The sequence below is a fragment of the Nomascus leucogenys genome, chromosome 2, assembly GCF_006542625.1.
Source record: "Nomascus leucogenys isolate Asia chromosome 2, Asia_NLE_v1, whole genome shotgun sequence".
In the NCBI taxonomy this organism is placed as follows: Eukaryota; Metazoa; Chordata; class Mammalia; order Primates; family Hylobatidae; genus Nomascus; species Nomascus leucogenys.
This window is the reverse complement of record NC_044382.1, coordinates 58,416,559-58,429,457: the sequence shown is the minus strand read 5'-3', so window position 1 is coordinate 58,429,457 and position 12,899 is coordinate 58,416,559. Positions and strand designations below refer to the sequence as shown.

Below are 12,899 nucleotides of genomic sequence, written 5' to 3'. Positions count from 1 at the left end.
CATCCTTTGATCTTTTAAGCCTATGTGACACAAATTGTTCCTTTAATAATAAAAAATATGAAAATGAGCCTCTTTATTAGTTCAGAAATATTCTTTATTTTGGAGGATAAAATATGTACTAGGCAATGATAAGAATAACAAGCTAATCCATGTAAGCTGTAGTCATCATAATTTACAATTCACTTTTTAGAAAGTGCAAATTTTACTATTTAGCTGCATGCTAAATTAACATGTGGCCTTTCATAAAACCAAAAATGCATTCTCATTAAATATGTGTCTCTAGAGCTTTTGTGGAGTAAAATGCTGTAATGCCTGCAGGATCCTTTTGAAAAAATAGTAACTGGGGTCATATAAATGAATATGAATTTCCAAAAGAGTGTACAATATATCTAAATCTCCAAAAGAGTATATTAGATGAATTTATCAAATTATGATATACAGTTATACTTTAGAGACTGAAATAGGAAAAGCAGTTTCACTTTCTTTAATTTGGTGTTTATCAAATACATTTATACTTTTTTTTTGCACTAAACCAGTTTTGAATACAGATCAGAAAATGTTGCCACCGGCCTATTATAAGAAACAGTTGAAATATACAGACAAATAAAAATACAGAGTATTATGGAGTTTCCTGTCTCCATTCTTAACTTCTGCCTTCTGCCTGAACACCTTCTGCTATAAGGTGTGGCTGGACAAGTTGGGACGCCACATAAGGACAGGAGGTAGAGGAAGAGTGGGATAGTAGATAAATACTTGTGGGGGGAGTAAAGCGATGGATGAGGTAGCAAATGGAGATAAGTTACTGCAAGGATAAGAGGTGAGCTAATTTATAACTATATTAAAAATAAAGAGATGTATTCCTCACTGTTAAAGAAAGGGGAAAAAATCAAAATGAAGCCTGAGGTGTCATTTTAGAATGCAGTTATAGAGCTGAACTTGTAGTTTTCAATAGAGAGATATACAGCGTGTTAGTTTCCTTGGGCTGCCATGACAAATTACCAAAAATGGAGCTGCTTACAACAACAGGAGTTTATTCTCTCAGAAGTCTGGAGTCCAAAATCAAGATGTTGTCAGATCCAACACCAGTTCCCTCCAAAGGACCCTTCTAGGCCCTTTCCAGCTATGTGTGGCTCCTGGTTCTTCTTGGCTGTGGTGGCAAAACTCCAATCTCTGCCTCTGTCCACAAACAACCTTCTTCCCTGTGTGAGTCTGTATCTTTCCACGGCCTTTTTAGATGGACACCGATCATTGGACTTAGGGCCCAGTCAAATCCAGTATGACCTCAATTTAACTAATGACATCTGCAAAAACGCTGTTTCTAAATAAGGTCATACTCTAAGGTTCTGAATGGACATGAAGTTTTGGGGAACGCTATCCAATCCAGTACAGGTAGATGTGTGTGTGTGTGTGTGTGTGTGTGTGTGTGTGTGTGTGTCTGTGTGTGTGCGTGTGCATTCTCCCAAACATTCCTTAGTTCTGCCCTGTCCACTGAGAAGACTTGGGAACACTGACATCCTAATAACAATGAACACAACTAATGCCCAGACTTTCATATGTAAATACAATTCTCCTTTAAATGGAACTAGATTTTTTGTGTGTGTAAATGGCTAATTCTAGGGCTGGGCTAGAAAAAGTATAAAATGGGCCTCAAACAGTGTGTTGGGCCAGAAGGTGAGAATGTACCCAAAGAATGATGGAGGCATGTCAGTAGGACACAAAACTCAGCCCCAAGGACACATCGTGGCCAAGTGTCATATAATCTGATCATCAGGATAAATAACTCAACCTGTTATAATTCATTAAATAAAACAGAAATCGAAAAGTCAAAGCTAATGTAAATAAATACACAAGCAAATTAATGTGAAGAGAAAATTTTCCTTGCAGAAGAATGCTAACCAATGATTGTAGATAGAATGATAGAATTAAGAATAACCACTCAGCAGCTCCCATAGTAATCATTAATTCAGTCAAGAAACTTCAATGGAAAATTTTGGGTTAATAGTTTCATGAGGAATAGATACTTACATAGTCTTTAAGTATCTGTTCATAAAGTGTTAAGTGCAAAGAGAAAAAAAACTATGATGGAGAGGCAGGGCAAACACTTCCTTCATGAAGTGATCAAAATTATTGTCAACAATTATGTAATAAATCAAAATCATGTACCACCTGATACAAATTAGTAAGGCATTATCTGTGATAGTCTTGTCAAACATGCATTTTCTGTATCTAATCCTAAGGAAACATCAGACAACTCTTAAGAAATTCTATAAAATAATTGTTCCATGGTCAGGTGTGAAAGTCATAAGTGAAGAAGACTGCAGAGCCCTTCCAAATTGAAGGAGTCCTCTGTTAGTGTGGTTCTAGGTATGATACTTTTACTAAAACCCACGATATTGGGACAGCTGGGGATAATCTGATGAGGTCTGTGTATTTGATATCAATGGTGTGTCAAGATTAATTTTCTAATTTTGATGATTGTATTTTGTTGGCTTAGAAGAACATTCATACAGGAAGACTTACTTAAGTGATGGGTCAAAATGCCAACAATTTACTCTCAAATGGTTCAGAAACAAATACATTTGTACAACATTTGCAACTTTTCTCTAAGATTAAATTTATTCTAAATCAAAGATAACAAAATAGCACAAGAGAAATAATATGTGATTTCTATGAGCATTCCTCCAAAAGAGAAAAACATAGCCATATTTTACACAAGGAGAAAAACTGAAATTATTTAATAATTTCCACATTAAATTAAGGAGTCGTTGTTCAAGGAGACTTGCCTATGATATACTGACTTCTATAACCTCCTTAGTGAAACTGCTTTGGAAAAGACTGAGATTTGCCTTTTTCAACTATATATTTACTTAGTAATTTTTGACCTTCTTCTGATATTTCAATTAATATTTTTTGGTGGAGCATGCATTCCTCTTTTGCATTTGCTACCAAGAAACCCAGAGTCCATTCAAGTTACTCTTGTTAGTCTTTATCTTTATTTTGCAGTAATTATCACATAGCTCTTCATTAATTTTATTGTTATTTGAATTTCTATGTGATGTATAGTTCTGACGTTTTTAAAGTGCTCATATTCCTATATTGAAAATTATATAATACCTTTCTTAAACTTCCTATCCAATTGTCCTCTCAGTACTTCAATTTAATTTGCAAAGTAGGCTGACCTCAAGAGTTCTTCCACCTTGGAAAAACATTAACTATTATAAATATGCTGCAGAATCATAAAGCTCTTATAAACAGAATTATCTAGAGATATAATCAAAGATCAGTAGAGCATACTGGTTAAGCCCATGAGAGGTAGAACCAGATGTCTGGTTTTAAATTTCAGCTCAGCCACTTAATATCTGACTTTATATTATGTAGTATTTTCCCTAATTTTCTGATTAAAAATAATGAAGAATAGAAAAACTAGTATCGGTACTAACATAATAGTATTGTTGTGTACATTAGAAGCATTTATCACAGTTTCTGGCATATAGTAAATTCTCAGTACGTATTGGTCATCATTACAGGAGCCCTGAACCTCAGAGAAAACTAAGAATACCCCAAGTGTCATGTTTTATATATCTGTGCACACAACAATGCAATAATTTCTACCAACTTAAACACTACTCTCTTTCTCATCCCTTTATTTCAGCCTTCACTAATATGCTTTTGAGTAAAATAGGATTCATTCCAACATATGCATTTTGAAATATAAAATTAGGTCTTGTCAAGCAATTTTTCATTAACCAATGTATTCATATTATACAGGCAATTTATTGAATCATACTGGTAGAAGAGAGTCACAAAGGAATGGTTGTAAAGAAACTAAAGACCAAGTAGGTAGCATGTTAAATATAATTATTGAATTCCTCCAAACATACTTTCGGGCAGGGATTATTGTATACACTATAGAGATAGAGAAAGTCAAGCTTAGATGGGTAAATGCCACTTACGCAAGAAGTCAGATTTGGAGCCAAATAACCTGCAAGTCTAAGTCAAAGTAAAAAAAAAGTTCATTTTACTCAAACCCAGGTTTAAGGAGCAATCAGGATTAAAATATGCTTGACCCCAATACACAAAAGCAATCAAAATATATATTTAAAATGTCTAGAACTTACTAAAGGTAGGGACATTTGCATTGAAAAACCAACTTCAGCAACGCTAGTTTGGGATCCACAGTTAAAATCAGACAAGCTCACAAGCCTCTATTTATGCAGTATTGCTACAAAAGTGAATTCTCATCAAGTCATGAAATTCACAGTAGAATAAAAAAGAACTGTGTCTCCAGCTTCCAAATAAGATATTTCTAAAATAATTTGGCTGCCATTTGGGCAAATATATATGTGTGTTTTGTCTTGACAGCCTGTCAACTGGAAGACAGTTCTCGAACATCACATTCATTTCAATTTCATATTGGTAAATTTCTCAATTAGAATTGTATTCTTCACTTTCTGCACAATGAAATCCCTCAGCCTTTGCTGGCATTCCTCAGGGCATACAGGTGCACGTGCTGGCATTTCTGCCACAGCAAAGGAAGAAAAATGAAAGAAGGAAGGAGGGGAGGGAAGAGACAGGCTGAGGAAGAACAGTGGTAAGGGGAAGAAAAAAGAGATGGTAGCTGACCTTCTTCCACATATTCACCTTCATGAGAAATGAAGGGGATAATTCACACTTCACAATGAAATAATGCAGCCGCCTCTGCTTCCTTTAAGCAGAGAGGCTGTAGTCACACAGACACCAGACATCCAATGCATAAAATCGATATATAAGGAAAGGTCCAAAGGTAAGGTGGGAAACAGATTAATAAAAATAATTTTAAAGCCATAAACAACAACCAATTGTGGAACACTTATTTACTTTTTGGCATACCTTTACATTGTACTTTGTCATGCAAGTCCCACACAATGAAAGCAACATAAAAATTATTATCCTTGCTTTGTAGCTAAGGAAAATGGCAAAAATTTAACCTCCCCAAACTTCATAGCCAACCTGATAATAAGGGATAGAACCAGGATTCAAACTCCCACTGGAAACTTCAAAACATCCTCTGTGGTTTTTGGAAGACATGTCACAGGCTAAAGATATATAATACATATATATCTTCATTATATATATAATATATAAATATATATAACATACAAAACTATGAATTCTATATACAACATATATATGTTAGTGTGGATTATTTAAATGTCTACTCTATTAGCAAAAACATTTTAGATGGAGAAATACATACATGTGTACGTATATATTTACAAGTGCACATAGGTACTTCATTACGTAGCTAATAATTTTTTTTTTGAGATGGAGTCTCGCACTGTCGCCCAGGCTGGAGTGCAGTGGCGCAATCTCTGCTCACTGCAACCAAGTGAACCCCCTGCCTCAGCCTCCCAAGTAGCTGGGATTACAGGCACATGCCACCACACCCAGCTAATTTTTGTATTTTTAGTAGGGACAGGGTTTCACCATGTTGGCTGCTAGTAATATATTTTAAATCCTTTTCTTATCTGAAAATGGACTTGATATTTGCAGATATTTCTGCAGTTTTCTTTCTCAACATATTTATCAGACACATGACTTACATACACGGAAGTGAGAGCCTCTGACACTCTTACAATCAATAGATATAGGATTGGCATGAAGATGTAGAAATCATAATGAGGCAAAAATAACAGCTTCTCTGTTCAATGTTGATTAACAATTAAGAAAAAGTGTACTGTATGTTTCATGGGCAGCAATCATTCATCAAAACCATCTTACTCTAATCTAGATGAAAGGATGAATTAGAAAGTTCTCTGGCCTAAATGAAATGACCAAACAATACGAAAAAAAGAGAAATACATATATAGTGTTTTTCAGTTCCTGTTTGTAAGTCAGAAGCCAAACGAAGTGAAAAGATGGAGGTGTTTTTGCTTGTTTGTGTGTTTTTTATGTGTGTGTGTGGGTGGTGATGGTAGAAAGATAACTTTCTGAGAGAAAAACACAGAAGCTTTCTTAGGAAAAGTGTCATTCCAGCCAGCCACAAAGAAACAATTTTGGGCCGGGTGCAGTGGTTCAAAACTGTAACCCCAGCACTTTGGGATGCTGAAGGGGGCAGATCACGTGGTCAGGAGTTCAAAAGCAGCCTGACCAACATGGTGAAACCATGTCCCTACTTAAAATACAAAAATTAGCTGGGCACGGTGGCATGTGCCTGTAATCCTAGCTACTTAGGAGGCTGAGGCAGGAAAATGACGTGAACCAGGGAGGCGGAGTTTGCAGTGAGCAGAGATCGTGCCATTGCACTCCAGCCTGGGAAACAAAATAAGACTCCGTCTCAAAAAAAAAAAAAAAGAAGAAGTAATTTTGATAAGAAGGAAAAAAAATAGAGCTCCTTTCACAAGAGGTAGATAAAGTGGAGTCTTGGCAGAAGAAATATATGGATAACAAATGAAGACCTGAAATCACTTGTGATTTGCTGCCGAATGGGTGTATCTACCAAAGTCATATTGTAGGTAGGTAAGAAAAGAATCAAGTGAAGCCAGACTATGAAAAGTCCACCTGGGTCAGTAGCTAAACACCTATAAAATGTAAGGGATATTTTTTCCTCTGGGATAAACACATATATCAGCTAAGAAATAACATGGTTAGAATCAAGCACACTATTTGGAAAATTACTGAAATCATCAATAATCCAGTGAGGGTCATTAAGATATGATTTTGGAGAGTGGTCGAAAGAAAGAAATGAGATGATGCATTAAGATTACACAGCAGTCAGTAGTGACTGGAATTAGGGATTAAATGAGCAGACTACTGGTGAGGCTTAATGAGTAAAAAAAGATTCAACAATATCACTTGCAGGTTGTACACGGGATTTTAGAGTGCATCAGAGTCATTGATAAAGTCATGGAAGTCAGAAAACAGAAAAAAAAATTCATGAAAGTAATCAGTTTGATTTTTTTTTCTACCCAAAAGTGACTGCTATGCCATTTTCGGATAGTCTGTCCAGTCATTTTTTCTATGTATTTTTTTAAAATTATACTTTAAGTTCTGGGATACATGTGCAGAATGTGCAGGTTTGTTACATAGGTATACACGTGCCATGGTGATTTGCTGCACCCATCAACCAGTCATCTACATTAGGTATTTATCCTAATACTCTCCCTCCCCTGGCTCCCCACACCCTGACAGGCCCTGGTGTGTGATGTTCCCCTCCCTGTGTCCATGTGTTCTCATTGTTCAACTCCCACTTATGAGTGAGAACATGTGGTGTTTGGTTTTCTGTTTGTGTGTTAGTTCACTGAGAATGATGGTTTCCAGCTTCATCCATGTACATAGTTTGATTTTTAATGTGAAATTTGAGCTGCCTTTGAAATATTCAGATGACAGTGTTCATAAAGCAACTGACAATGTGGATTAACAGCTTAAGCAAACCAACAGGGCAAGGCATATGATTTTACAGCCAGCCACATTAAACAAATGGCTGAAGATACAGGGGTGACCATGAAAGACAATGGAGGGAAGGAGAGAGAAAAGGAGATGGCAAGGGGATATGGCAAGGGGATAAAGAGAAGAAGAAACAGGAGGAGGAGAAAATGAAGGAGGAGAACTAATGGAGAAGGGTGAGAAAAAGGAAGAGGGATAGGAAAAGGTAGTATGGGGAAGAAAAAAGAACTCTGAGGAACAAAATCACCTTAAAGAGTACATGACAAAATAAGAGAAAGTCATTCAAACATAAAACAGATCAAGTCAAGGAGAACAACTAGGATATTCTCTTTCTCAGAAATGCATAGAATAACTTACTTGCAAATTAAGTCATTTCTTCTACGAAAGATTTTTCTTTATTTGAAATTTAAATTCCAACTAATTTCCATCAGGAATGTTATAAAGACAGACAGACACACACACACACACACAGACACACACACACATGAGTATCTCACTGGATTGCTAAATTAAAATATCAGGACCACATTTGGGAGGTAAGGGCATTCCGTACTATACCTAATAATGGTCACCCAATTTAGCCTCAAAAGCCATAATCAATACTTGGCCTTTATTTGTGTCTGAAGTGAAGATGTTATTGAAGACACTATATGTCTGTATACTTCCTCTGGTGTTCATATCTTCATTTATTTGCAATCTTCTTGAGCAATTTAATTTTATAAAACCTGTGAACAGGGTTCTCGATCAGATTTCTTTTATTATTTTTTCTTGCAGTTCCTTTAATGTTAAATTTGGGGGCTTTAAATAATGAATATGCATGTCTGTATTTACCAAATTCTGGCTTCCAATTTATCTCTACCTGTGTTTGTCTCATCTTGTTCACCTGCTTCAAACCTATCTAACTTTACTACCTAGCATGCATCCTTATAGGCTGTCTTAAATGCAATTTGAAACAAACTTGGATATGTATTACACATTAAAAAAATGGCTTTTGTAATCTTATACTTTGAACTTTAGATAGATTCTGCCTACTACTTTTATCATACAAGGAAGAGCTCTAAAATCCTTCCTTTTATTATAGAATGTCTGGGTTGAGGGGTTTCTTATCATCAAGGCCAGGGTTTATGGATAGATAAGCAGATCCAAAGAGGGAGAAACAAGAATAAAATCATGTTTGAAATACACATGCTCTGTAATATTTAATGGATTCTTCAATGGCTCAGAAAAATTGAGAGTGGGTCAATGGTACTAGCAGTCACTCCTAAAAAATGTTGTTAAGATGGACACAAATACAGAGGCCCTTGGTAACGGTGATTGCCTAATCCACCCTAGACATGAACCACCAGAGCAACCTAATATCTGGCTGACTACAGACCTAGATGACTTTCTATTTCTCTGTGTGCTGCATCTGCATGTGAATATACACAAACAAATAATTAAACATCAAGCAAATATTAACAGGATTAGCTTGGCATGTTAGAACAAATCTTGATAAATCTGCCTCAGTAACAATACTCAAACTACAAGCCTATGAGAGGAATACAAATTCAGCCTATTGAAGTATTGTTGTGTAAGGAAAGATATATTAATAAAATTGCTCTTCCATCAGTTCCTGTTACTAAGGGACTAAAGCTACTGAGCTGTAGAACTTAGGCCAAAAAGGGGGATTTGGAAATGCAAATTAGAGATAAGGCAATAATAAATGTCTTTTATTCAGCAATACACGATCCTTGATGCCAAGAGCTATTTTAAAGATGACTTTTAATAGTTCTGTGAAATTGGAAGCATACATACCCAAAATGGACATTTCTGGCACAGTAGCATGATAGGGTCCATTAAGAAACTCTGGTGCGTTGTCATTGATGTCTTGAACTTTAATAATAAATTCAGAAGGAGGCTCCAGAGGTTTGCTTGTCTCCCAGTCCACTGCTTGAGCTGTTAGGGTATACTCAGCCTTTTCCTCCCGGTCAAGTCTTTTTATAGCATGGATATCTCCAGTTACATCATTTATTTGAAATATGGTCCCAGCTCCATCACCTGATAGGATATACTTGATTTTTTTGCTCCCAGGATCCAGGTCTGTGTGTAGCTGAAATGAAAAATGGCGTTAGTTAGTGATGGAGCAATCTGAAAAGTTATTTTTTTAACTACCTCCTTTTTGAATATTAAGTTGGTTCTTTTTACATAACATCATCAATTTCTGCTAATAGTAGCTGTACAAAGTGTACGCAGCTGTGCGGATATCAATTAAGAATAAAATATAATGAAATTCATTTAAATAAGTTAGAACAGTCCTTAAAAAGTACTCTGGCCTGTTTAGTATAAAACAACATGCTTTTAGAATGATAAAAAGGTCAAGGAGAAAAATACAAAAATATATGTGTTATTTTCAATTTATTACATTTGTTTAAATTATTATGATTAGTCACCTTTTATGGGTCACTATCTGTATGCCCAGGACTAGGTGAACCACTTCTCATATAATCATATCCTTTTTATTTAAAAAACTGGATTAAGAATATTTCATATGAAACATGAGAAAACTGATGCTGAACAAGGCACATTTTTACCTCTCCGAGGTTTATATTTGACAGACTCAAGTATGGCAGATCCAGAATTCAACTCAGATCTGCCTGTGATGTTTATGCAAACAAAAGTAATTCTAATATATTGACTGATATTAAGATATTATGTTTTTGAAAGTCTTTTTTCCTTTAGTTCTGACAATTCTTCTAGTCCAGGAAAACCACTCCCATTTTATAGAAAAGAACACTGAGGCCAGAATATAGGAGAACATTTTCCAGAAATGGAACCCCTTCAGAAAATGACAACTTTTCACCATGAACCCAAATCCATTTTTGGTCATAGCAATGAATATTTACTGAATTTGTGTGTCAGGCAAATAGTCTGCCTAAAACATTTTGATAGGTACCAGGGAAAACAGAATCCCTGGTTTTAAGGTTCTGACAATTTTCTCTCAAGCTAGAGACAGGAGTATTCTAATATTATACATGGTGTTTCTCCTGTTTAAAAAAAAAAACTAAAATAAAACAATAATATATGTATTTGGGGGTTTGAATTTTTAAAAGAAAAGCCCATTGCAATGTACTACTTCAATGTACATACTTTCAGTTTAACTCAGTTACTTAACTGCCCATATAGTTCCAGTTGAGATTTCAAATATTTGTTCCAAAAAAAAAAAAAAAAAAAAAACTGTCTGTGGAAAGAAACTCCTAGAAATTCAAAAGATGTGGTGTTCTCTTGGGATCCCTTTTATTCAGAACAGCCTCTTTTGCTTTCTTTGACAATTTAAATTGTATTAATCCCTTCAATAAGTGAAAAGAAAGGCTTCTAAAAAAGACATAAAATAGCAACAAAGATTCCAAATGCATCTAGATCTCCTACTTTACTTTTGAATATTTTTTAAAGTTAAAGCATAAGATTACATCAAGTATTTATTGATTCTCAAAATGTATCCCTTTCATTTATTGTATAAAATGTATTAACAGGAACAAATATTGAAATGCCACTTTATCTTAATGAATGTGGGATTATAATTCATTAATGTGATATTAATCCTAATTTATGATCATTTTAATTTATGTGCATTTTAACACTTCCATTAGCATTTTTATTAAAAAAATTTGAATAATATATAATTCATGGAAGTTTCCATTCACATACAAGGAGTTCTTGAGACACAGAAGGGATCAGTATGTATCATTTTTGCCCACAAAATTTTGTTAATTAACAAACTATTGCATTTGGTGTCATTACTATTTATGTTAAAACTTATTTGTGCCATATTTTCTTCTAATTATCAATAGCCTCTGATTATTAAATGGTATTACAATTTTATGTTTTAATACTCCCTTGTGTTAAAAATTAAGTAAGGGAAGTAACTAATGATAAAAAAGAAGCATAGGGTTTTTTTTGTTTGTTTGTTTTGTTTTGTTTTGTTTTTTGTGATGGAGTCTCGCTCTGTTGCCCAGGCTGGAGTGCAGTGACGCGATCTCGGCTCATTGCAAGCTCTGCCTCCCGGGTTCACACCGTTCTTCTGCCTCAGCCTCCTGAGTAGCTGGGACTACAGGAGCCCAACACAGCGCCCGGCTAATTTTTTGTATTTTTAGTAGAGACAGGGTTTCACTGTGGTCTCGATCTCCTGACCTTGTGATCCACCCACCTCGGCCTCCCAAAGTGCTGGGATTACAGGCGTGAGCCACCGCGCCTGGGGAAGCATAGGTTTTTGAAAGAACAAAATACAAAGCTAAGATTCTGGTTTCTCTAACCATATTAACTGAAAAAATTCACTCATTTATTTGTGTTTCAGTTACTTTGCCTAGAAGACAGAGATAAAGCATCTATCTGCAGAACTGATTTTAGAAACTGAGACCATCCAGCTATCTGAAAATTATTAAAACAGAGAAGAGGCACTATAAAGTGTCCATTTTTACTTCATATCACATTCAGTCATATGCAACTATCTGAAAACATTGTGATAATCCCAATTCCAATGTAAGTGAAAGCAAATTCTCAAGATTCCATTCAAAAATAGCTTTTAAACATATAGCACTTTTTTAAAAAAAAAAATGAGGTCTATACTTCCTCTTTCTTTCAGAAATTTCACTTTTAGCTTATCCAAGTAAAATCCGGATCCTGTGGCCAATGATAATCTCAGAACACAATATATGGATGTTCGTTTATTTCATCCTATTATTTGTATCACACACACTGACACACACAGACATGTGCATACTCTTGCACAAGACTTGTTCAGGTAACCAATTTGATAATATAAGAAAAGACTGTAGGTGTGCAAAACCAGCAATTTACAGAGAGCAAAGTCACCTGAGGCTGCAGGTCTGGCCCTCCAAGTATTCAGGATACACAGTTACAAGCTATAGCTTTTTCTGTCGGTCTTCACATAAGTGTGTCATACCCTGTTCACTTAAATGCAACAATACTGCCTGGTCAATGTACCCCCTGCTAAGAACCTCCTCTCTGAGATTATGGCGCCAAAAATATCCCAAATGCACTGAATGTTCACATATGGGCATCATCTAGAGCAGGGATCCCCAACTTCTAGGCCATGAACTAATTCTGGTCCAGGCCTCAGGGCAGGAGGTGAGCAGCAGATGAGCGAACATTACTGCTTAAAAAATACTCTGGACTGTTTGGTATAAACCAAAATGCTTTTAAAATGATTTTTAAAAAAAGGTCAAGGAGAAAAATACAAAAATGTAAGTGTTATTTTAAACTTATTGATACATTTATTTAAAGTTATGATGATTAGTTACCTTTTATGGGTCACTACCTGTGATAAGGACTATGTGAATCACTTCTCATATAATCATTTCCTTTTTAGAAACAAAATGAGCTAAGAATGTTTCATGTGAAACATAAAACAAAAAGCAGATACATGGTTACAAGCTGCTGTTTTTTCTGCTGCTCTTCACATAAGTGTGTTATACCTT

At 35.3% G+C, this 12,899-nt stretch overlaps 1 protein-coding gene across 2 annotated transcripts in view; it reads right to left on the bottom strand.

Moving 5' to 3' along the window:
• Window positions 1-12,899, bottom strand: part of CDH8 (cadherin 8) — a 378,266-nt gene that overhangs the window by 237,500 nt on the left and 127,867 nt on the right. For both annotated transcript variants that reach the window (XM_003263129.4, XM_030795969.1), the window contains exon 3: window positions 9,220-9,514. In XM_003263129.4, the coding sequence (XP_003263177.1) occupies window positions 9,220-9,514 (295 nt within the window). The remainder of the gene's footprint in view (window positions 1-9,219; window positions 9,515-12,899) is intronic.